Here is a 27,123-nt window from a genome sequence, read left to right on the forward strand (position 1 = left end):
AACACTCATATTAAAGCAGAGAAAAACATTAGTAGGTCAAACCATGAACAGAATGAAGAAGAACAGACCTCAGGAAGTCAACAACAAGCACCATCTGTGGCCATTCATTGCTCTGGCTCGACACCTGGGCCTCCTGGTCCTTATCCAATCCATATCCCTCCTCTGGCACTTTGAAGGTCATCCCAAGCCAGGAAAGTGCCTGTTTGAGATGACAAGCAATGCTATTTTGTCAATGCATATCAAAAACAAAGCCTACCAACTGTGATGCAGAGATAGAGGGTGAGGGTGGTGAGACAGAGGCAAGCACATGAGAGGGTGTGGCAACAGTGAGGCTAGTGTGGTTGGCAGAACCTCTGAGATTGGAGCTGGCAGAACCTGGCACACCACTTAAATAAAATTTTGTTTTACTTTATTAAAAAACAGCTTATGTGGTAGTAGGCTACTGCTTGGTTAATGAGTTGACAATTGATGATGGCAAGCACTGGTGGGCACCCCATTGCAGGCTTCTCTGAAGCTAACTTTACATGCATTGATAAAGTCCAGAATAAATCTGGCCATTACTTTTGGAAGTGCAATCACTGTGGTGATGATGAAGGTTCTGAAGGTGCATGCATTCAAGGCTGGGACAATAATCTCCCCATGCACATTGTTTCTTGCTGCAAGGTGGCCCCACCAGTGATTTTCCAAGAAGCACATACCTTTATTCAAGGGAAAACTCAGTCCATATCCACCCACTCTCAGGCCACCATTGGTGAATCTTCAGCCTCAGATCTCAAGATTACCCCCATCAGGAAGCACAAGGAGGCACTTGATGACTATGTTGATTACCCCCTAATGACAAAGCAAATTGAAGATGCAAATACCAGGCTCCTTCAGTATGTCTACTCACATCCTGGGCTTCCAACACACTTAGTGGTGACATCCAGGTGGTTTATTCATGCCAATATACCCTCCATGGCTGCAGATGACAATTTCTTCCATTATTTCTTGGATGCTATATGCCCCCCATATGAGTCACCATCCTGATATGTATTGTCCCACAATCTTCTTGATAGTGAAGCTGTTCAAGTACAGGAGGAAGACCTACTCAGGCTAAAGCCTCGAAAGAAGCTTACACTACTCTTGGATGGGTGGGAGGATCAGCTGAAGCAGAGTCTCTATGGCTCAGTTGCAGTGGAAGTCAATCACCATCCAATTGTTCTTGCACTGGAGGACATGACAAGTTGCTGAGGAACAGCTGGCAATCTCCTTGCAGTCTCACAGAAGGCCATGGAGAAGTTGGAGATCGATGATGGGAAGAACCTCATTGCTGTCACAACTGATAACCCAACAGTAATGCAAGCATTCTGCCAGAAATTCCAGGAAATACAGTATATCCATAGGTTCTCATGAGTACCCTGCATAAGTCTCAGATTACATCCTCTGGTGAACTATATAGACTTTTGCATGCTTCTTGCACAGTCCCAACACACTGATTGGTGATATCATCACCTGTCCTCTGATGAAGAAAGTGATCAGAAAGACCACTCATATTGTGACATTCTTCAACTCATCTCACTATTGGGGTGGGCAGCTCAATGAAGAAACCAAGGGGTTGGGTGTCAGGCAGAGATTGAAGCAAAACTGTGAATCATGTTGTTATGCACTGATCTTGCACTGCTTGAGTGTGAAGGCACACAAGTGGGTCAATCTCGAATCTTCGATGTGTGCAATGGGCCTGACTGACTGGTTACAGAAACCCTCTATTCCAGATTTGCATCCATCCAAATGCACAGAGGAAAATCAATAATCAGAGCCCTGTGGCCTCTGATGTCATTGACATTGTCTTGCACAAGTGGAGCTACTGGATGTACCTTGAACAGCTGATCAAGACAGTGAAACCCCTTGTCAATGTAATTGGAAACTTGGAATCACACCAGGCTTTGCTTGCTGACTGCATGCTTGAGCTTATTTGATATGCAGAACAGATGTCACAACTTCAACTGGATGAAGAAGACAACACAAGATTCTGGATGCATGCAAAGTCTGTGTTCAACAGACACTTTCATGCAATCAATACTGATCATCACTCACTTGCCCTGTTCTTGCACCCCATGTGTCATAAATTTGCCATTGGGCAAGTGGCAAGTGGTCACTCAATTGAGTTCATGGTCAAGGTTGCACTTGAAATTGTAAAATTGTGGAACTGGGACAAGGGAAAGGCAGAGAAACTCATCAAGGACATGCAAGACTACAATATATCCCATGCCCCATTCGCAGGGGGGCATGCTAATGGCCTCAGCTGGTGGGAGAGCCTACCAGTCACTTCAGACACACATCCACTCAAGTCACTCACTATTACAATCCTTTCAATTTTCCCACATGCTGGGGATGTTGAACAACTCTTTTCTGACCTTGGTAGCATACAGTCACAAAGACACTGCAACTTGTCCATCAATACTTTTGAAACACTTGGAAAAATTCATGCAAACCTTTGCTACCACATCCATACCCAAAACATGGCATCTGGAAAGCCAACACAGTGACAGCATGCTCACATGCACACAAGAAATGAACCTGGGATTGACTTAGAAGTGGCAAGGGACTTGGAGGCAAACTTTACATGGGTGCCTCCACTCTTGTCCACAGCTGATGACATTGACCTTGCTGGGCCAGAGACACTCTCACTGGAGGTTCACACACAGTGACACTGACCACAGTCTTTTCTACAAAGATGAAAATGGAAATGGAATTCTAATTGTAGTTGCTGTCTATGTTGATGACAAACTAATCCTCTTGAAGAGCCATGAGGCCATTGACTGCCTCAAAGTCCAAATATCAGCCAAGTATGACCTCTCTGACTTAGGCAAGGCTCAGTGGATCCTTGGTATGGAGATTATATGAGATTGCAACAAGGGAACCATAGAGTTATCTCAGCCTCATTATATAGAGCTCATTCTTGAGTGTATGGGTATGCAGGATGGTTGCACAGTGTCTATGCCTATCAAGCAGAACTTAAAACTAGAAAAACTTGATGCTCCTGCCTATGACCTACATGTGTATCAAAGTGCTTTTGGAGTGTTAATGTATGCTATGCTGGCTACCTGGCCAGATGTCACATTCACTGTGGGTGTGCTTAGCAGGCACATGGCTACCCCTGGTGACCAACACTGGACCACACTCAAATGAGTTTACAGATACCTACAAAAAACCATTGACACATGTTTACAGTACATGAGAGACCCTGAAAGTTTGCTTGTAGGCTATGCTGATGCTGACTGGGCTGCAGATATAAATGACCACCATTCTGTAACTGGCTATGTCTTTAGTCTGTCCAGTGGAGCTGTTGGCTGGTCATCAAAGAAACAGACCTCCATTGCTCTGTCTATTATGGAAGCTGAATACATGGCAGTCTCAGCAACTGCAAAAGAAATACTTTGGCTATGAACCCTACAATGTGGACTAGATATGGACATGATCATGCAGTGCACTCCTCTTCTAGTTGACAATCAGTCTGAAATAGCCCAGATGAGCAATGCAATGTTCCATGACTGCATGAAACACATAGCTACTCATCATCACTTTATCCACAAGAAGGTTGAGAGTGGAGAGGTGGATGTCAAGTACATGTCTACAAATGAACAGGTCACTGACATTCTCACCAAGGGACTGTCACACAAGAAGCATGAATGCTTTTCTCTTGGTATGGGAATTATTCTCTAAAGACTAGCTACACTGAGGGGGTGTGTTGGAACATGTGTCTCCTATGTTTATTTGTTTACAGTGTACAAGCTTATGTAATAATTCTTCGCACTTAGGCAGTTAGTTTTTCCTCATGCACCTCAGTCTTCTTTTGGTCTTAATTTCAGCCTCCTCTTAAGATGTTGAATTTGAAATCATGTGACCTCAGGGCCAACTACCCTCCTGCTGCCAAGCAGTGCACAATTAAAGGAAAATATGACCAAGCTGGGATTTGAACCCAGGACCCCCTGGCATATACCCAGGTGCTCTAACCACTAAGCTACCTGGCCTTGGGTACTCAATGGCAATTGTAGGATTAGTACAGATTACTACTCCAACATGGGCAATAGGTACTGCACTCATATGTGCAAGTTCTGGAATGGCAGATTAATGAGGGACAAGACATCTGCCTGGCCACCAGGATCCTGCTCTGCTACTTTCAATCTGTACCATTTTAACCCTGCTGTATTTTTTGCCAGATCTTAGTAGTATTGGACATGGTAGCAGAACAGTTTTGAAACTTTTAGTATTGTAAATACATATGTATGAGTGCAGGGCCCATAGCCATAGCCTTGCACACATGCAATCCCCAGAGAGGTAACAAACAAAGTAAGTGCTACTCATTCATAGTTGCTTGGGGCAGGGAGTATATCCTCTCTTTATTACTTCATCAGGTCATAGTCAAACCCATTGCCTTGATGCCAGATGCCTTCAGTGCACTGAAGCACAAGCAACCCAAAAAAGGTTGATGTAGGCAATAGCAGAATGGTTTTGAAACCATTAGTTGTGGGATCAGGGATCTAGATTATACTATTGTATGTATTACCATTCACTGTGGAAATGAGATTTTGTCTGGTACTGGATATGGTGTGGGCAGATGACTAAACTGTAGATAGCTTGTACTTTGACAGGTGATTCACCAATGTCATGAAATGGTACATAAAGCCTGAGCCTGGATACCCTGCCCCTGGTCTGGACAGCTGCTATGTCTGCATTCAGGACAAGTGCTGCCTATATGTCCAGAGATATGTGCAGATGGTAGTTGAGATGTCCTCAGGTACATGCAGATGGTCATAGCAAGTGTCCCATGTCCATACACAATATGAATAGATCATCTTTCTGTATGAACAATATATGGGTTCCTTCAGGAAAGCTACATGCAAACCTCTCTGGGAACCACCCTGCTGCCAAAAAACCACATATACCTCTCACTCCCCTGCATCACCCCCACCTTCCTGCACCCCACAACCTCCTGGCAGTGATGTTCCCAGCATTGTCTGAATGTGGTCCACCCAATTGATCATATAACATGAGCAGGGTCATGGATCAGGACTGTTGAATGTCTGTGGGTTCAGGGGGTGGTTTGAATGCACCATCATTGTTTTCAGCTTCAGACAGTCGCTTTCAGACACCCTCTGACCATAGGAACATTGACCATCATCCTAGCATAGGTGCAAGCATGTCTTTTGGACAAATGACTGCAGGTTTAGAGGAGGAAACCCCAAGTTCACACAGTGACATGTTCAGCAGTGATTTCAACTTTAATCAGATGTTAAATGAACCCCTGGTGCACATATGATAAGTGTGTGATGGCTAGAGAACAGATACTCACATCACATTAATATTGATAGTCTCAGGGAATTGGAAGATGTGATGGTGCTGGTTGATGACCATTGTTTGCAGAGCTCACAACATCTTGGTCTTCATTTGCAGACCTATGGCAACTAGAAGAAACCTTTGGGTACACTCATACATACCATACACCTATGCAGACATGACCATGGCAGCCCTCCTCCAACACTGAATGCCATGCACAGTGGGACCACAGCTTCATATAATGAATTGCCCTTGAGCTTACAATATTCCATAGGAGGACCAGCATTGAGTTTACAATACTCTATGGGACCATCAAATGACTATTTGCTAGGTTACATGACTCACCATTCTGACCAAGGTTCCCCTGCATTCTGCAATGCACATGTGCCTCATGATACATGATCTCAAACAAATCTTCAGCCCTCATCTGGCATGATCCCACTGCCCTTTCTTGTTGAAGAACTCAAAAAGATAAACACAAATTTGTCAGAACTGTGCATTGCAAACATGGACACATAATGAGAGTTAGCTCACCAAATTGAAGCCACTGAAACTGCAATTTCTGAGCTCTGAGAGGAGCTTTCATTGCTCTCCAGCAAGCAAACAAAATCACCAACAGTAACCAAAAATATCTCTAATCAGCATCCTAAATTAAAGGTAAGTTTGAGGCTCATCACATTGCATCAAGAATGCTTGAATGTGATATTTTGGTGTCCAGACCATACTGCACAACAAGGTGTTAGAACTGTGCACAGTAGATAGATTAAGTACCAAGGAGCATCTGTCCATCATGGCTCAACATATAAAGGGACTTCCCAACAAATACCCAATGGAGGAGATCAATGGTTGGGTGAGGCCAGCTTGGTCAGAGCAAGTTGACAGTACTGTCAACATAAGTTTCCTCCATGCCATTGTCAATGCCATTATGGCAGATGAAACAGTCAGTTCAGCCAATAAGATATAGCACAGTGTAAACTTGCTAATTTTTGGTGTACAGGCAAGAGGTTTACAGAGTAAAGGTGAGCTGGAAGATGAGGACCATGTCCCTTCCACTATCATGACTATGGCCAAATAGTATTGGAGGACTTTGGCAGCTGAAGTATGTGTGGCTGCCAATCCTGTGAAGCAGGTGAAGAGCCAGGATCACAACAGGGAGAAGTGTCATCATGCTAGGCAGGCACAGGTAGCAGGACTGAATTACACACACTGAATGGAACCGACCTATGTTCAGATGGCAAACTGTTGATGAGAAGCTACAAGGGAGTTTGCAAAGAGATATGATGTCAACAGTGTGGACACCTTGCTTGATACAGACTTTTGCTCAGATCATCTCATGATTGATGAAGATATGAGTGAAGACTCTCATAGACAATGAAAGAAGCAAGATGTACCAATGAATGGATGGATGCAGGTTGGATTAACTTGGTGGTCACTCAATGTAAGCCCCCATCATCTATACCAAAAGACATCAGATGATGAGGTTAATCATGCTCACAGTATATTGTGTTTCTTTGTGTTCTTGACACCCTGCACAAGCAAATGCAAAATATTAACAAAGGTATGAGTTCTACACTATGTCAGTACCAAGTAAACAAGTGGAAATGTAGCTATACTCACCTCAGTGTATGAATTAATCACTGAGGTGGAAAACAACAGTGTGGAAAATTTATAGTACCATAATTAGTAAGCAGGTTGATGTCAGAATTTAATTCCAAAGGTCAGAGAGAATCCCTGAGTGCTCTGGGTGAAACTCTGAGACATTACTGTAACTCCAGAATGCATACTCAACACTCCCCCTCAATTGGAACACAGTCCAAGTGCAGATGTGAAATGTTTCACCTTGATGCTAGGTAAAGGTTTTGTAAGGGTATCAGCAACCATGTTGTCCATAGGACAATAGATAAGATGAAAAGAATGATTTTCCACAGCAAAATGAATAAAATGGTATTGTATATTGATGTGCTTTGTGCAAGCATGATAGCTGCCATCTTTGGTGAGTGCATAGGGTGTTTGAGTGGGCAGAAAACTTTGCTGATGAGTCATCAAAGCCATAAGCCCTCTTTGGCAGCATGTGTTGCTGCAACATACTCTGCTTCTGCAGTCAAGAGTGTGATGAGTTGTTGTTTCCACAAAGCCCAACTGATAGCTCCTCCAGCTAGTAGATATGCATATCCACTTATAGTGCATCAATGCTCCATCTGCATTGTTATAGCCCTTGAGGCCTCATTCTGTATTTCCAAACATCAAAGTGAGCACTTTGTGCTGAGATATACCTGTAGATTTGTTTTATGGCTTCCCAGTGAGTCATGTTGGGTGCATTATTGAACTGCACAACTGTGGAGACAGCAAATGCAATGTCTGGGCATGTTCCAACAGTGAGATGCATGAGGGAGCCAACAGTGGCACAGTAGGGTACACTTTTCATGTGTGCAGCTTCTTCAGCTGACTGCAGAATTTCTCCACAAGAGAGTTTTATTCCAGGGTCCATTGGAATCACAGCTGGTTTGCAGTCAGTGAGGTTGTATTTCATCAGAATGGCCTCAATGTAGGAATGCTGCAATAAGGATATGGTGCAGGCTTCTCTATTCCAAGTAGCCAACTGATGGACCCTAGGTCAGAGATTTTAAAATGAGTGCTTATCTCCTCTTTGAACAAGCATATTAATGGTGGGGAACCAGTTATAGTGCAGTCATTGACATGGCTGGCAAGGGTGAGGATTTCCAGTCTGATGCAACTGTAGAATACTCCCCAGTCTGCATGTGCTCTGGTGAGTCCAAGATCTGCCAGGGTACCACATAGCTTCTGGTACCACTGGAGTGCACCTTGTTTCAAGCCACATAGTGTGACATTTAGCTTCCCAACTGGGCAGGAAAAATTCCGCCCTATAGCATAGCCCTCAGGGAGCTCCATGTAGATATCTTTGCCATCTCCAAGTTTTCCATTGAGGAATGCCAAGTGGAAATCAAAGACATCAATATCCCAGTCATTGCATGCAGCAATTGTGAGTATAGTTTGTAGTGATGCAAGTCTTGTGACAGGAGCATAGGTTTCATCATAGTTGATGCCCTGTATCTGATAGTAGCCCTTAGTGACTAGGTGGGCCTTGTACTTCTCAATTTCTCCAGTTGCATTGCATTTGATCTTGAAGACCCATTTGCATCCTACAACATTTGTGCCTTTTGGGCACTCAACAACATCCCAGGTATGCACTTCCTCTAGGCTTTTTAATTCCACATTTATGGCATTTTGCCACTTCAGCCAATCAGCTCAGGATTTTGCCTTGTGTACTGTAGACAGATCCAGCCCTTTGGCCTCAGCCATCCCTGCCACCATAGCATACATGATGTTAGTGTCATCTTCATCAGCAACTAATTCTTCATCAAATACAAAGGTAGCATTCTCTTGGGATTTCAGGCTGTTAGGGTTGCTATCACTCTGAAATTCAATGAGTTAGCAGTCTTATGACTGCAACAGAGCACACACTCACCCACTTTTTCTCAGTGTCCTAGGCCTTCTTGGCCTTCTTCTCTGCAGCAAGCCTGAGCTTCTCTGTCTTCTTGGCCTCTTCAGCAGTGGCTTTTGCTGTGCTGATGTGAGCTTTCTGGGCAGCAAGAGCTTCTTTTCCTCAAGACCATGCCTCCTTGAGTGCCTGAGCTTCTTCCTTCTTCTTCTCTTCACTTGATGCCTTCTCCAACTCCTGTTTAATGATCATCATTACGTGGTCAGTGAGAGTGCTTTGTTGCTGAGCATCTGATATGCAGATGTTCCAGAGTTGTGGGATCTGAGAATAGCTTTCATTTGCTTGCATGTGAAATAGGGCAGATAACTTACTGTGAGCAGTCCATAGACAGTGGCAAGTAGAAACCATTGGTTGGGAGTCAGCAAACCTCCAGCTGGTACACTGATGTCAGTTGGAAGTTTGCCACATGAAGTTGGGATCTCAAACTTAACCATGTGTTAGTGAGAGTGACAATATACTAGAAAATGCTACTTATGCCAGCTAGAAGCTCATGGTTTGGACATGAGATCTTGCCCTGTGCCCAGATATTGTAAAAATGGGTCTTGATGAGACATGCAAGGAGTATAGAGTGAGATATCAGTCAGGTAGACAAGTGGTGTGTGATGCATATCAAGGAAAGATTATGCATGGGGTCAATAGCAATCTGATTCACAAGATCAAGATCAAAAAATGGGAGGCAGGAGAGTTGGGTAAATTGAGTTGCAAAGTCCTTAACAAAGTTGCTGTGTGCAGCAGCTGTTGTTAACTGAGAGTACTGTTGGCCAAGTTCACACTGTTCTGTATTCATATGAGCTCAAAAGGCTAAAAATTGTTTAGTCAACACAATGAGACAGCTGCCAGTCAACATACTATCCTGGACAAAGGCCTCTGCCTTGTCTTTGTTAGCCTTCAAGATCCAGCAGTCGTGACAGAAGTAAGTATTGGAATGAGACCCAAATCAGCTAATTTTATAAGCTGCTGGTTTATCACAAATGACTGCAATGAGGACAACATGGATGAGGCAACCTGTCATTGGTCAGCATGGTGAAATAATAACTGCAATATGTAATTGATACCATTTGGAGATAAGGGTGTCAAGACTCAAATCCCATCTCTCCAAAGATGTAACAAGTCAGAGACAATTGGCCTAAGGAAATGTTGAATCTCATTGGGGCTCTGCTCCTTGGGTCCAGGCAAAATGCTTGTAAGTAGATGGTTGGATGTGTGGTATCTGACATAGTGTAATTACAAACACCTCACTATTAGACAGCTTGGACACACCTACATTCTGGTGGCAGATTACTTATAGAAAAGGAAGTTGGACCTGAGGAATGTGATGTGGTGATGTTGCTGCAAATATGTATAAGAGAACCTATTGGAAGCATATATATGATAAGAGGGCAGATGGCAGCAGCACATAATTAAATTTACTCACCAGTCTATTCCTAGATTGACACCAATCCAAAGTTCTCCATTTGGTCTGTGATGATCCTGGGGGCCATTAGCAAAAAAAAGAGATCCATCTGGAGCCATTAGGTCCTGTTCAGAATGCCAATTGGGATTTTTTGAAAAAAAAAAAAAAGATGCAGAAAATTTCTCTCATGGTGTCACATGACATGGGTTTATGTCAGCATATCGATCTATGTGCTAACCACACAATGCTGTCCTTATGGATACCAACACCAATGCTCAACATGAGGTTGTGCACCAATGTCATCTTCTGGCAATACTTTCATGTCTTATTGCCCATGCCTGCTACTACTACCAGCTCTTATTTTTTTCTGCTTCTACACCAATCCCTTATCACACCTCCATCCTCACTGGTGAAGTGTGGGTTTATGAATTGCTAGACAGCCATCCACAGCACATCAAGAACAACCTCAGTGTTAACAAAGAGCAATTTCAAGCCCTTGTATCTATCCTATGTGACTGAGGATTTTCCAGAAGCCACCATGGTATCTCTGTTGAAGAACAACTCACTATCATTCTCTACTTCTGTGTCACTGGACTTTCCTCTTGCCATGTCAGTGAAAGGTTTCAACATACACTGGAAACTGTAGCCAAGTGAGCCATATCACTCTTGATCTGAAATAATGGACCTGTACAGTCTGCAGATACTTCAAGCTTGTCCTTTTTGAGTTTTTATCTGATCCTTTCTACTCCTCACAAGTCAAATTTGCCAGTTCAAGGACCCCCCCATCTGAAACCATCACTAGTGATCCACACTTTCTTTTTTTGTGACTGCATCGGTGCTGTTGATGGCATGCATATCCAGGCATATGTACCCTTGGAAGAACAGGCAACTTGGTGGAACCACAAGGGACATCTATCTCAAAGCTGCCTCTTCATATGCAACTTTGACCTCTGCTTTATGTATGCACTCTGTGGTGGGGATGGCTCAGTTGCTGATGCCACACTCTGGCATGATGCATATACAAATGACATGTGCATTCCTCCAGGCAAGTATCTGCTGGCTGATGCTGGATTTGGTAGCTGCAATCCATTGCTTGTACCATACTGGGGCATCCATTACCACTTGAAGGAGTGGTGTCAGTCAAGACTAAAGTAAAGGCTTGATATTTCGCTTTCAGTTGCCAATTACTCATCCCCTCCACTCATCTAGACCAGCAAATCCTTGGGAACTGTTTAATCTCCACCATGCTGCTCTTTGGAACACAGTTGAACAGATATTCAGAGTTCTGAAATGTCAATGGTGTATACTTCAGCTTACACCAGAATTCAGTCTCAAAATACAAGCAAGAATTCCAATGGCACTCTGTGCTTTGCATAACCTCAGTGAATTGTTTGACCACAACATTTTCCCACTTGGCAAAGACATCAATTTCCATGAAGATGATTGTGATGATCCTTTTCCTGAACTTGGAGATGGGGTGCTGAGCACTGCAGAGAGGCAGCATGCAGAACAGCATCATGAAGAGATCAGTTGTTTGATGTGGGAAGACTATCTGGATGAGCATCACTGCCATGGAATACCTTTGCCCAGCATGAACTGATAGCAGCCAGTATTACATAGTGTTCATGTATTTTCATCAATTGCATTCAATTGCATCATATTGTTGGAAGAGATTGCAGTGAAAATATAGCATGTGCTACATTGTATACAGACATTGTGACAAGCTATTCAAACAACATTACCCAACTTGTGAACTTGTAATAACTTCCACTGGATCCAGCCAATGCACATATTCTCCTCAAGTTTGTTGAAGATGATAACTTGGTTCACATTTCCAGGAGTGGCAAGGTAGTCAAGTATCTTGAAGTGATCCTGCTGAGGCATATCAAGGGTGTTAATAAGCATTGCCTTCTCCATACTTTCTTCAGTGGCAGTCTTTACTGGTGCAGAGGGAATGGGGCTCATAGCAAGGCCACTGAGACTTTGCACCATTTTCTGCAATGCATCTCTGCCTTCCATCTGCATCTTTTCCTGTTCACTGAGCAGGCAAGATCATGATCTTGTCCACTTGGTCACTGACCCAGCATCAGAGCCTGCACTGCCCACCATCTTGCATTTTCCACAACTGACACTGGTCAGCACTGAGGAGCTACTGGAGACTGTGGAAGGTGCAAGGAATGTGGAGGGGAATGAAGGTGTGGGGGAACTTGATGCTGGTGTGTTGGGAGTCTGAGGAATGACCAAGGGAGAAAGCAAAGATGATTCCACCTGGTTGGAAGTTGACTGGATGCTGGGGGCAGGTGTATCTTTTTTTTTCTTGGATTTTCCCCTTGGAGGATAGACAACATGTTTTCCCTTTTCTGTTCCTGGAAAGAGCTGGTCCATGAGATGGAGGTGAGGCCACCTGGTGTTCTTGAACTTCTCTACTTTGCCATTAGCCTACAACTATGGTAAGCATGTGTGATTGCAGGTAGACAAGAGCAATACCTGCACCTGTGCAAGCTACTGAGGATCATTTTCAGCTGTAATTCCACAACCATGCTCATCTGACCAAGTCCAACCTGATGCACTCCAGAGATCATTCACAAGAGCATATGTCCTTTTGAGCTACAAAGACATCAGCCAGCAAAATAATAATAAGTCACTACTCATGTCCCCATGGTACTTGCTTTTGCACATCAATGTATGCTTTGGCACACCTCTGTATACTAGAAACTTGGCTCTCAAATGAGCTGCTGCTGCCTTGAAAACTGTGTCCTTGAACCCTCCATCACCAGCATGAGGCAAAGACTCAAGTAAGAATTCAAGGAGAGCAATCTCCTCCTCTGTGCTCCAGAGACATCTTTGTGTGCAAGTGGGTCTTTTACTAGCATTTTGCAGAATGGTAGGATCCACTGGGCCATTCAAGTGAAGAGATTGCTTAGATCTATTGCTGGATGTATTGGACATGTCAGGTGGCTCAGTGCATAGGACTCCCAGGAGAGTGACAGACAGGACAAGGTTACCTAATCATGTTCCCACAACCTATGTCACATGACACCATGAGAGAAATTTTCTGCATCTTTTTTTTTTTTCAAAAAATTCCAATTGGCATTCCAAACAGGGCCTTAGCTTTGTTCAGCAGATTTCACCATTGAAAATATCTGTGTAGTCTCCAGGTGAGCACAAGCATGCATGCAATTTGTCCAATGGATACTTGACACCAGGGATACTTAAGAGTGACTGGATATGTTCAGAGAGGGGGGAGATAAGGATATTTGATGTGTGGAATTTTCTTTGAACACAAGAGGCCATGTTTTGTCTGATCAGGTAAAAAAAGCGGTGTCTTGCATGGAATACATTCATCTTGAGTGTGGAGCAAGCCTGCAAGTGGATATACTTCATGGCATGAGGGACAGCATGGAAGTTTGAGTGTATGGAGGTCAAGGCCCAGGACTTTCATGGCTGAAGGTAGTGTTATGAATGGGGGGAGAAGAGAGGGGAATAGAGCAAGCAAAATACATGACAGAATGTTGAGAATGGCATTGCAGGCAGCATAAGGGAGGTGTCACTGGAGGTGAAGCCATGTTGTCATCACATATATGACAACAAGGTATGATGGCTGCATTGATAGATCTGTGAAGTGAGTGCAACTTGAGTCATCATTCACCTGAAAGGGATCTCAATTATCTTCAGACTGTTCCTGGGGGTTAGCAGCAGCAGTGTCTGGAAAGTCCATGTTCTCCTCAATGTCAAAATCAATATCTGGTATCTCATCATCTATGTCTGCAGACACAATGGGGTCCCATGCTGGGTCATCTGTAAGCTCCTGTTGCACTCTCTGGATCTCTTCAAGGGCCTTGTCCATGGCATACTGGAGTGCATGCCCCTCAGAGTCTGGGGGTAAGTGATGCACATGATATGCAGTCAGGGGCTGAGCACCTGCTACCATCACTGCACTATACATGCTGTAATAGTCAATAGCATCAAGAAGAGCTTCTGGGGAATGGAAGTTTGGCCCCAGATTTGGCAGCTCACTACTGAACACTTGTATATCAATGTCCTCCTGTGTAAGCATGCCATAGTCAATCATTTTTTGCTCAACCACTGAAGAGGAGCTTGCAGGGGGATCAGGAAAATGCATTATGGGGGGGAAAATAGGGCCCCTGGTAGGATAAGGCAAGACAAGGGATGGCGGCTTGCTGGATAGATGGGGGATGATCAAACTACAATGGATGCCTTGTGAGGCAGATGTCCTCTGTCAGAGGTCTGCACATTCATGCATATGTCTCATATCATAATCAACTAGTTTTCCCCAACAATTGTAGCTCTTGCAGTTGCATGGATATGCCTTGGGCATAGCAGGCTGGGGATGGGTTAAAAGGGAGAGAGGCTGTGTTGGAACATGTGTCCCCTATGTTTATTTGCTTACAGCATACAAGCTTACAAAATAATTCTTCACACTTAGGCAGTTAGTTTTTCCTCATGCACCTCAGTCTTCTTACCACAGAAGCCTGAGGTATGTTTACTATATTAACCCTACAGCTACCTTACTGATATACTACCATAGACCTTCTTTATAGGTTAGCCTGTTAATATTTAAGTCTTCTTACCACAGAAGCCTGAGACCTTCTTTATAGTCTTAATTTCAGCCTCCTCTTAAGAGGTTATGAGCCCTGTGCAGCTCTAACCTTACAGTATCAATGAACTCAAAAGTGGCACCACCAAATAACTTACAGACATGTCATCTGGAGTGTCAGCATCAATGTCCCAGTAACTGGTAGGCCCATCAACAAGCATGAACACAACAGTTTCTGCATCTACTAGTGCTAGGGTCACCCAAGGCTTGAGCTGACTCTATGATATAACACCCCTCACAGACAATGGAGCAAATTATCACATGTGGAAGTTTCAAATGCAGAAAGTCCTAGGTATACAAGGCCTCTGGAATGTAGTTGCTGGCACAGAGAAGAAAGCTCCAGATGCAAACACAAACCCAGACCAGTATGAGGAATGGCTAATGAAAGACAAAGAAGCATGCACACAGATTACCTTAACACTCAAGGACAAGCCTCTTAGTGGTGTTCTGTGTGCAAGTACTGCAGTGGAGACCTGGAGCAAGCTCAGTGAACAGTATGAAGGAAAGGGAAAGCAATCCATAGCCTACCTTATAGGAGAACTGTTTCATGGCACACTCACCAATGACCAGCCTATGGAAACACAGCTAAATGCCATGCAGCAAAAAGCCCACATCCTCTTGTCACTTGGTCAACCCCTTGATGACTCACTGGTAGTGATCATGATGGTGATATCTCTCCTGCAGCCATACTCCACACTCCAGACAATCCTTATGTCCTCCAATTACAAGCTCACCATTGAGGCTGTCATATCCCAAGTCCTGGTAGAAGAAAGAACACAACAAACTTCAACAGTGCATTCTGCCCTTGCTGCTAAGACTAACCCAGGTAAAAAGTCAAAGGCAACAGACAGGAAGAAAAAGAAGAAGTGTAACTATGCCCCCTGTGGCAAAACTGGACATATGGAGGATGAATGCTATAAAAAGAAGGCAGATGAAGTGGCCAAAGCTGTGCCACAGGGATCTGCACAAGGGGTTGAGGAGAAATCCAAGGAGAAAACAGAGTTCACAGCCAAGGTTGCAACCATTGCAGAAGAGGATAACAAACCTCTTTGCCTATTTGTGGCACATGCATGCCCTGAGACCAGTGCATCAGAGTGGGTAGTTGACTCCAGTGCCTCAGCACACATGTGCTGCCAATGCTCATGGTTTGCAGCATTCAGCAAACTGTCACCCTTGCAACCAGTGATTGTTGGTGATGGTAGAATCATACAAGCTATTGGCATCAGTAGACCACTTTGTGAGCTGGTAGTCCTAGGGAATCTGTCCAGTGCTGGACAGCTCTGGACAGCTCTGGCTGGCAAAAGTGATTTACTGATGGGGAAAGGGGGAATCAAAGTCTCCATGCATCTTGAGGATGGCCACACAAGCAGGACAATCCTCTGAGATGTCTACTATGTTCCAGACCTGGACACAAACCTTGTGTCAGTGTCTGCACTAGCCTTAAAGGGACTTCTAGTCACCTTTGGAGAACAGGAGTGTATGTGCACATTGATGGCAAGGTTGTAGCTCTGGCTACTAAATGAAAGTCCCTCTACATACTTGAAGCAAGTGTCATATCTGGCAGTCATTCTGCATACATTGTCAGTACACCTGATGTGTTGAACCCAAATGAACCTTTCACTGCTCTCACCTCATACACAACAACATCTAAGGCTACACTAACCACCTGGCATTGTTGACTCAGACATGCAAACATCAGAAACATCCTAAGACTATCTGAGAATGGCATGATGTCTGGGATGGAGCTGACAGGACCAAAGGAGCACAACATGACTTCATGCAAGGCCTGCCACAATGGCAAACAACATTGGGAACCTATTCTGTTGAACTCAGGTGGAGAAAATCCAAGTGTACTGCACAAAACCTACATGGACATGTGTGGACCTATGGAAACTACAGGACAATTTGGCCATTGGTACTTCATAACATTCATCAATGGACACTCACACCACCTGGTTGGTAAATTAATCAAGATGAAGGATGAAGTCTTTGGACTAACCAAGGAATACTTTGCTAGAGCTGAAGCAGAGACCAGACATCACCCTAACTATCTTCAAAGTGATGGTGGTGGGGAATATAGCTCAAACAAATTTGAAGCCTATCTGAAGTCAAAAGGCATACATCCTGAGAAGACAAATGCCTACACACCACAGGAAAATGGCATGACAGAATGGATGAACTGAACACTCATTGAGTTGGCATGAGCTATGCTCAGCAATGCCAGTCTACCCAAGAAATATTGGGGGGACACCATACTGCATGCAGCACACATAATAAATAGACTACCAACTAAAGTGCTCAAGCAAAGCATTACCCCCTATGAGGCATGCACTGGAAACAAGCCATTGGTTGCCCATCTTCAAATTTTTGGATGCATGGCACATGTCCACATTCCAGAAGAGAAGCATCAAAAGCTAGATGTTAAGTCTCTTGAGTGCATGCTCTTTGGATACTCAGAGAATAAAAAGGCATACCTGTGCATACATTGGTTGACTGGGCAAATTGTTGAAACATGTGATGCTGTCTTTGATGAAGGGGACAGTGCAGACATGTCTCGAGTCCAGATAGACATGGTAACTAGGAAAACAAGGCATATAATGCCTGCAGCTCACACACAAGGGATGCAAGGGGAGATTGACCTACCAGAGAGTGAAACAACCTCAGATGAACCTGGAAACAAGTCAGATGGTGGGGATGGTGAAGGACACACCTGGGGCAGTCAAAAGAACAAGACAGCAATCGACAATGGCTCACAGATCGCTGATGATCATGGCTGCTCAATGCTCAAGCCTAAAACTCATATTAAAACAGAGAAAAGCATTAGTGGGTCAAACCATGAGCAGAACAATGAAGTATGGACCTCAGAATGTTGACACCAAGTGCTGTCTGTAGCTGTCCATCACTCTGGCTCGATGCCTGGGCCTCCTGGTCCTTATCCAATCCCTATCCCCCCTCTGGGACTTCAAAGGTCATCCTGAGCCAGAAAAACATCTATTCGAGACAACAATCAACACTATTTCATCAATGCATATCAAAAACATAGCTTACTGTCTGTGGAGGATGCAGGGGAAGAGAGTGAGGGTGCTGAGACAGAGGTGAGCACATGAGAAGGTGTGGCAATAGTGAGGCAGAGTGGTGACAACCCAGAAAGGGAAGAAGTTACCATGTACCAAACAAGCACAATCTGTGACAATGAGCCTATGATGTTCGCAGAGGTGATGTGTTGTGCTGATGCTGACCACTGGTATGCAGTGATGGCTGATGAATTAGCAACATTTTGTGCTATAGGATTGTATGAGGTACCATGCCCACCTGACAGAAAGATTATAGTTTTGAAGTGGGTCCACAAGATAAAGTGAGGCCCTACAGGTGACATTGATAAGTACAATGCCCAACTGGTCACAAAGGGATTCACACAGGTCCATAGAATTGATTATATGGAGACATTCAAGCCTGTAGCTAAGTTTTCTACCATCAGAAGCCTACTTGCCCTCACTGCTAAGTATGATCTGGAGATCCACCAGATGGATGTAAAGTCTGCCTTTCTAAATGGCAAACTCAATGATGAAATATACCTCCATCCTCCCCTTGGCTTCCAAGACTTGAATGGCATTGTTTGGTGCCTCTATCACACACTCTATGGACTGAAACAGGCTCCAAAAGCTAGGTACAATCAACTACAAGAAGTCTTTGAATCTCTTGGATTCACATGCAGTGATGCTGACCACAGTCTTTTCTACAAAGATGAAAATGGCATTTTAATTATAGTTGCTGTCTATGTCAACAACAAACTGATCCTCTTGAAGAGCTGTGAGGCCATTGACCACCTCGAAGTCCAATTATCAGCTGAGTATGACCTCTCTGACTTAGGCAAGGCTCAGTGGATCCTCAGTATGGAGATTATATGAGATTGTGACAAGGGAACCATAGAATTGTCTCAGTGTCACTATATAGAGCTCATTCTCGAGCATATGGGCATGCAGGATGGCCATGCAGTGTCCACACCCATCAAGCAGAACTTAAAATTAGAGAAACTTGATGCTCCTGCCTATGACCTACATGCATATCAAAGTGCTCTTGGAGCATCGATGTACACTATGCTGGCTACCCAGCCAGATCTTGCATTTTCTGTGGGTATGCTTGGCAGGCATGTGGCTACCCCTGGCAACCAACACTGGGCCATGCTCAAATGAGTTTACAGAAACCTTCAAAAAACTGTTGATGCACATTTACGGTACATGAGAGACTCCACAAGCTCTCTTGTAGGCTACACTGATGCTGACTGGGCCACAGATGTAAATGACCACCATTCTGTAACTGGCTATGTCTTTACTCTGTCCAGTGGAGCTGTTAGCTGGTCATCAAAGAAACAGACCTCTGTTGCTTTGTCTAGCATGGAAGCTGGGTACATGGCAGTTTCAGCAGCTGCAAAAGAGATACTTTGGCTATGAATGCTACTACATGAACTAGATATGGATATGACCATGCAGCCCACTTCCCTCCTAGTTGACAATCAGTCCATGTGATGAGACCTAAATGACAGGGTTTGTCATAGGCTCACACAAAGAACCTGAAGAAGAAGACAAGAGATGAAGGGAGAGGAGAGACTTAGAAGCAGGTGTTTAGGTTTGAAGACCCAAATGAACTAGCTTGGGAGCTAGTCTGGGAATTGTTGGTAATACTTATAGTACAGTACACAAGGTACAGGGGAGGCATACATGAGGTAGGAGCACAGTATGACATGATGATGATGTCAGTGGAGCAGAACATCCTAGAAGGGGACATGTGCATGCAGTGAGGTGAAGGACTAGACCAAGGGTCTATGCCAAGACTTGAGCAGATAAGATAAGACAAGAGATTAGATAAAGCAAAAGAGAAAAGCAAAAGTGAGAAAGTGTATGTATCATAACAGTCTGCATTAGCCCTGATGAGCAATGCAATGTTCCATGACTGCATGAAGCACATAGCTATTCATCATCATTTTATCCACAAGAAGGTTGAAGATGGAGAAGTGAACATCAAGTACATTTCTACAAATGAGCAGATTGTTGATGTTCTCACCAAGGGACTGTCATGTGAGAAGCATGAACACTTGTCTCTTGGTATGGGAATTATTATTATTTTCTAAAGACTTGCTACACTGAGAGGGTGTGTTGGAACATGTGTCCCCTATGTTTATTTGCTTACAGCATACAAGCTTACATAATAATTCTTCGCACTTAGGCAGTTAGTTTTTCCTCATGCACCTCAGTCTTCTTACCACAGAAGCCTGAGGTATGTTTACTATATTAACCCTACAGCTACCTTACTGATATACTACCATAGACCTTCTTTATAGGTTAGCCTGTTAATATTTAAGTCTTCTTACCACAGAAGCCTGAGACCTTCTTTATAGTCTTAATTTCAGCCTCCTCTTAAGCAGCTGTAGTCAGTCAACATGTACATGCACTTTACAAATTGATTTCAGATTCTTATTTCAGTGTATCTACAATAAACAGGAGCATGTGCATTTAGTTTTCTGCAACCTTGAGGCATTTCAGTGTTAATGTAAGTGGAGTGGGAGAAAGCAGATGCTTGGAAGGGGTGTCAAGCTGGGTGAACTCAAGTGGCAGATATCCACATAATGCTTGCATACACCTCACAAGGACAAATGTGCTGACTGATTCTTGAGAGAGCAATGAAGATTGTGAAGGAAGTTGGTCGTGGGCTGTGATGAGGCTATCACCCTGGGTTTTAAGAATACCTGCCTTAGATAATGCAGTCTTGATCTGCTCATCATCACTCTCTGGCTCAGTGGTGCTATCATCAACATCTGGCAAAATGAAGGTTAGTATCAGGTTCTGATAGCCAGGGGAGAGCATGTACAATTTGACTTACTGGCCCTGTCCTTCAATGGAGTTTTTGCTGGTGTATTGAAAAGTGATGAGGATAAAGATACCAATACCTTGCCAAGATTGGAAGTGGGTACAGGTTGTTTGTCACAACCCATAGACTTGCAGGGCTTGGTGTGTTTCAATGGAATCAACTTGGACTTGTCCACCCCTGTGTTGGACAGGAAGCAAAGTCATTATCTTGAGAGTCTTGGAAAATAACAATAAGTTTATATACTACAGAGCTGGATGAATTGCTTACCACAACACCTGATGCTGGCAGTGTGAAGGAAATGTGATACATGCCAGGTTGTGTGATAGGGAAGTATATCCTCTCTTTGTTACTTCATCAGGCCATAGTCAAACCCATTGCCTTGATGCCAGATGCCTTCAACACACTGAAGCACAAGCAACTTGAAAAGGTTGATGTAGGGAATAGTGGAATGGTTTTGAAACCATTAGTCATTGGATCAGGGATCTAGATTCTACTAGTGTATGACTTACCATTATCTTACCTGCATCCAATGATTTTGTTTGTGTCTATTTGTACCTAGGCCAGGGTGTGTCTGGGTCATGGGGTGCAGTTGCTATCATCTTTAAGGCTGGATAAGTGCTTCCTCTATGATTGATATGTCATGATTTTCAGAGGGTGCAGTCATGCAGAGTCAACTCCTTCCAATCTCTGTGCAGGTGCATGGCTTGGGACTGCTGCCATGCAGTGCCAAGGGCCACAGACCCTTTTCTGTGCTGCCACATGGTCCTCATCACATTAGCCACTGTGGGTGCATTCTGGGCAGGTGGAAGGGCAGTATCCATTGACATGGGTGTGGACTTTAAAACCTTGCAGGTGTTGCATTCTCTGTCATGCACTCTTCATTCTGGATAGATATGTCAATGACCACTTTGGTTGGTTTTTTTGCACTTTCAGGTGGCCACCATGTACAGACAACAAAGGCTGGTGGTGGTGTGAAGGCATATCATTGCCTTTATAACACTGTGTTGCAGTGTGTGTTGGGCCCTGTCTTTCCTGTGCAACTGCACATTTATAGTCTGTTTAATGGTCTGTTGCTCATGGATGACTCTGTGGCTTATGTTATTGTGAGAGCATACATCCCACCATCTATCCCTTGTGACCCTATCTTATTGGAAGCCTCTGATATTGTGCCATTCCCTGGTGATCCTGGTTCTGAGAAGTTCAAGGCTGCTATCCCTGACTGTCCCTGGCCCTTTATCTTTGGTGTTGGCACTGTGACCATGCATGCAGTCTCACTGCCTGATGGTGTCACCAAGGCTTTTGCAGTGACATCATCAGATTTCATGCAGGATGTGAAAATGTCCTCTACTGTTGTGTGAGTGGTGTCTGTTTTGACAGTCTTGCTACTGATTGTTGATTTTGATGCCCTCATACAAGAACATGTCACAGCTTCAATCCCTGACTCCCTCTACATGTGCCTCATATCCAAATCCAGTGCCTACAAATACTACAAGACCTTGATGGGTCAATTCCAAGATTACTCTTTGGTTGTTGCTGTTGAGCTGAGATGTCAGCTTGGTGAAATGAAACTGAAGGATGGAGGAGATGCTCATGCTCACCTTGACAAGATGATAACCATTCATGAAGAGCTTGCAACTACAGGTCAACCAGTCTCAGATGAAGATCTCTTTAATATAATCTTTGCTTCACTTCCATGCAGCTACAATTCAACACTCTCATCACTTTCATCAAACATGAAGTTACTAAATCAAACCATTACTTTGGACTCCCTCATGTCCTACATACTCAATGAGCAAGATTGCTTTGTTATCCAAGGTGGTGGGAAGACAAAGTCTCCAGGAGAAGATGTAGTATTTTCCACAGACAGCTCCAGGAAAAGCAAAGGTCAAAAGACAAAGTTCTCTGGTACTTGTTTCAACTGTGGCTGGACTGGCCACAGGGCAGAAAACTGCTGGGAAGAAGGCAGTGGCAAGGCAGGAAAAGCCCCAAAGGGCTGGAAGCCTAGAGGGAAGAAGGACATGTTGGGCAAAGACTCAAGGGGTGGGAAGGCAAATGCAGCTGCAGAAGCAACAAGCACTGAGCCTGATGCAGTGTGGCTGGCAGGGTACAGTGCAGGAGGTGTTGATGAGTCGGAGACTACATCGGCACTGCCCTATGCCACCCTAGCTCTGGCAGACTCTATGTCATCAACTACTATGGTTGAACTCTATGACAGTGGTGCTTCACAACATTTATCCACTCATAGGGATCACTTCATCAACTTTGAAACCAGTCCCCAAAGTCTGCTATCAAGGTCACCAAAATGTGACAGGTGCCATTTCATGAGGCCTTAGGCTCACTCATGTACCTCACCATTGGAACAAGGCCAGATATAGCATTTGTTGCATCTACTCTGGCCCAATTTACAGAGAACCCAGGCTGGATGCACTGAGAGGCACTAAAATGTGTCTACCACTATCTCATAGGGATGAAAGGCTGGTTGCTAACCTATGGCACAGAGTCAAAGGGCCTCATAGGCTATGCCAATACTGATGCACATCACAGGAGCACTGCCATGCCATTTCTGGCTATGCTTTCCTCATTGACAGGGGAGCCATTTCCTGGGGATCAAAGAAACAGGAACTCATTACCTTGTCAACCACAGAAGCTGAATATGTCACAGCCACACATGCCACAAAAGAAATTACATGGCTACATCACCTTATTGGTGAGGTTTTTCACCCCCTCAAACACCCAACTATTCTATATGGTGACAACCAATCAGCTATTGCACTGACCAAAGATGGTAATTACCATGCATGTACTAAACACATAGACATTCATTACCATTTTATTCATTTCACTGTCACAAATGGTTCCATTCATTTTCTCTATTGCCCAACCAGTGACATGGTTGCCAATACTCTTACTAAAGCACTCCCTTCTGTTTAAGCTAAACATTTTGCATTTGAACTGGGACTCCACTCTGTTTGAGGGGGAGTGTTGGAGTGCAAACATTGTGTGGCTATGCCACTTGCTTACTAATCACATACTCTCTTTTCATTGTTTGTACTTAGTGTAGCCTCAGTGACTGACTACCAGTACACTGAGCTTATATCAACTACAGTTTCTGTGGCAGCTGCTTCAAAGGGAAAGAGTAAGGTCAGGTGGGGGTGGTTGGGGCCTGCATTCACTGCCCAATGTATAGCACCAGTTTGGGACTCAACTTCTGTGCTGATTGAAAGGATTCTGTCTGTATTGTTGAAAGACTCTTTATGTGACATTTCTATGCCACCATCTCATCACCATACACATCATTCATGATCACACCACTGCCAGTGACAACATCCTCATCCCTTGTGTCACCTTTTCATCAGTGCTACACTCTGGACACCCTCATGCAATGCCAATATCCATTAGCCCCTGCCTACACCACCACATTCAACACCTGCCAAGGTCTAACATTAAATGTGGTTGGTGTTGACCTCACAAGACCTGTCTTCTCTCATGGTCAGTTATATGTACACTGCTCTGTCCCACATCTGGCACTGGAACCATGCACAGATTCTACTACCTAAAGGATCCAATTCCACTGTCAATGTTGCCTTCAACAAGATCCTCCTCTAAGCTCCTGGTCTCACACTATCCTCATATATTATTATGATAGAAACCCCATGTATTGGCATCCTTTACAATAATATCATGTACTACCTTCATAGATTTCACCAGTTCATGTCTATTGCCATACCTTTATCTCAATGTAAGCAATGCCATTACTAAAGACTCTCCCAAGTGAGAAATCTATCTAAGACTCCACTGCCAGAGCAAAGCAAGGCATCTCTTGTGTACAAATATTGGTTGCCTGCAATGGATAGCTGAAGTAACATTTTTTTCAACAGGTGAATTGGCAAACCACCAGCCAGCAGATCTAGCAGTCCCACATGCACAATCTTCAGGGATTTGCTTCCTAGTTGAGGAAATAGGTTTTCCATGGCCTGCCAGACCTAAGTACATACTTGCTTGGGGGTGAGAGTAATCTGGTGTTGGAAGTTTATGAACAACCACTGGTTCTAGGCTCACATTATACATGTGATACTCTGCTTATCACAACAACCAGTCACATGACTCATGTCATAATACTCATTACTCATGCTGACTGATGTTTTATCAATCACTCCACTTGTTCCATGACATTCTATTACTTTCTATACTATACATGGTATATACTTTCTCCTTCTAGTAGGTGTACATGACTATGCATTACATGGTCTGTGTGCAAGTCCCCATGTATATAATCTCTACTCTGAGGTCTACATCCCTCAGTCAAATCAACTCAGATTCTACTTTGTTCTCAACAGAACTCAAGCACCTACAAGCTTTACCACTACCACTCAACTCTTACTAAGGCAAGCATTTGCTTTAGCTTCCCCCCATTCTATTCCTCTGCACAATATCTGGAATTCTCTCTGTTGTAAAACTGACAGGACACACTCAGCATTGTAGACACAAGTGCTGTCATTAACAATACCTGACAGGTCACACTACAGGAGGTAAGTATACATGCATGTCCTCAGGGGCTACTGTACCCACCTCAGCATCATAGACACAAGCACTGAGGTGTAAACTAATGTAAACAACTCTATAAGTACAACCATGCCTAACATGTGACCATTGACACCAACACACCCCCACAACAGGACATGTGCAAATGAACAAAAGGGAGAGTCCAAACTAACATGAGTCCTGTGCATAGAGAAAGGAGAACAGAACAGAAATGAGAAACAAGAAAAGTGAAGGTTCCATGTGCAGAGAAGAAAGAGAAACAAGCAAAGCAAAAGTTCCATGTGCAGAGAAGAAAAACAGAAATGAGAAACAAGCAAAGTGACCATTGAAAAACCTGACCTCCAATGCCCCCTCAATGGGACACAAGTGCAAGACCAGCAACATGACAGGAGAAGGACAGATGAGGCAGGACCTTGGTGAGGACATCAGCAGTGTTATGGAAGGACATGATCCACTCAAGCAGAAAAGTCCCAGCCTTGATGTGAGAGTGACAAAAGTGATACTGTACATTGATATGCTTAGTGCAATGATTGTTTGCAGCCTCTCATGAGAATGTGATTGCCCCCACATTGTCAGCATAAAGATGGGTGGGAGGTGGCACCAGGAAACCCACAGACAGAAGGAATGACTGAATCCACAGGCCTTCCTGGATGGCTGCAGTGACTGCCATATACTTGGCTTTGGTGGAGGACAGGGCCTGCATAGTCTGTTTTTTTTAGAGGAGTGAGTGATGACACCCCCATAATAGAACCAACAATATCCTGTCACTGAAATATGATCCTCAGGGTTTGTACCATGCTGCTGTTCCCAGCAGGTTTGAGTGATCTCCCAGGCATCAAGAGCCTGGTCCTTGTGAGCAAGCAAATGTACATGTAGGATGTGGGTATAGTCATCATGGATAACCATGAAGTACAGTTTGCCATGGAAGGTCTGGACTGGCATAGGTCCCCCAAGATCAGTGTGTATGAGCTCAAGAAAGGTAGTGGTGTGGCTCTTAGAGGGTTTGAACAGTGAGCAAGCATGATTTCCAACTACACAGGACTCACAGATTGACTGCAGGCTGGAGGAGCTAATGGTGACACCAGATGCTATTGAAGACAGCTGACTCACTGCCCTGCCACCAGCATGACCAATCCAGGCATTCCACAAATCATAGGTGACCAGGATGTGAGCAAAGGCAGTGTCACACCCCAAAGGTGTTTGGTGATGTGTCCATGAACATAGCAGACTTCACCTAACTCATCAACAAGTTGTGTGCATGACCAAGAACACACATGCATGTATGGTCATGGCTGACTCTGCCTAACTCAATGTTGACTTGTGCATGCATGCATACACTCATATGCCCACACATGCCCACACACACACATGGTCATGACAGACTTTGCTTAACTTGATGACAACTTGTGCATAATGACATGAATGGAGATGAAAGACTAGATCATGAATACATACAAGCTGGGAAATGCTCTTTGATTGGGGGAAGAGTTTTCATGCCAGACAGCTCTGACATTCCTAGGACAGCTGTGGGATGGAATTTCAAGGAAAAGATTGATAACTTCCTCACCATGCACAACTTGATCATTGCCTCAGCAAATCTTGTCTCAGTTCAGGGACCCAGCCAGCAGTCATCCTCATCCTGCAGGCATGATATGCCTGCCCATCTCATCAGCACTATGTTCTTCAGCAATGAGGATGCCTTGAAATACCAAGTCAACGTACACCCCTCTTCCTATCTAATTGATGAAGACCTAGAGGAGGATGCTGACAAAGAGGACCAACATGCCTTAGCAAGGGCTTACACACAGGTAGAAGAGTTGAAGAATACTATCAAGAAAAAGAAGACAGCTTGCTTTGATGGCATAGAAG

The 27,123-nt window shown here is 44.1% G+C and overlaps 3 protein-coding genes and 1 non-coding gene across 4 annotated transcripts; 2 read left to right on the top strand and 2 right to left on the bottom strand.

The window, feature by feature from the left end:
• Positions 1 to 471: 471 nt before the first annotated feature.
• On the top strand, positions 472 to 2,525 carry F5J12DRAFT_785554 (uncharacterized protein; the record flags this gene model as incomplete). The annotated part of the gene is made up of 6 exons (XM_051743261.1): positions 472 to 875; positions 1,056 to 1,222; positions 1,256 to 1,370; positions 1,462 to 1,680; positions 1,736 to 1,892; positions 1,968 to 2,525. 6 exons carry the CDS (start codon positions 472 to 474, stop codon positions 2,523 to 2,525), a joined length of 1,620 nt encoding a protein of 539 aa, XP_051596413.1.
• A 1,412-nt stretch (positions 2,526 to 3,937) lies between these two features.
• F5J12DRAFT_t177 lies at positions 3,938 to 4,010 on the bottom strand. The gene has a single exon. It is a non-coding gene; the product is annotated as a tRNA-OTHER (tRNA).
• A 9,880-nt stretch (positions 4,011 to 13,890) lies between these two features.
• F5J12DRAFT_725916 (uncharacterized protein) lies at positions 13,891 to 14,406 on the bottom strand (the record flags this gene model as incomplete). The annotated part of the gene is made up of 2 exons (XM_051741680.1): positions 13,891 to 14,097; positions 14,164 to 14,406. Coding segments are annotated over 2 exons (450 nt in total), but the record flags the coding sequence as incomplete, so codon positions are not given.
• A 7,211-nt stretch (positions 14,407 to 21,617) lies between these two features.
• F5J12DRAFT_703306 (uncharacterized protein) lies at positions 21,618 to 22,043 on the top strand (the record flags this gene model as incomplete). Its single annotated transcript, XM_051740534.1, has 1 exon — positions 21,618 to 22,043. A coding segment is annotated over one exon (426 nt), but the record flags the coding sequence as incomplete, so codon positions are not given.
• Between the last annotated feature and the right edge of the window lie 5,080 nt (positions 22,044 to 27,123).

Source organism: Pisolithus orientalis (assembly GCF_024613125.1).
Source record: "Pisolithus orientalis strain OTSU chromosome Unknown F5J12scaffold_39, whole genome shotgun sequence".
Classification (NCBI taxonomy): Eukaryota; Fungi; Basidiomycota; class Agaricomycetes; order Boletales; family Pisolithaceae; genus Pisolithus; species Pisolithus orientalis.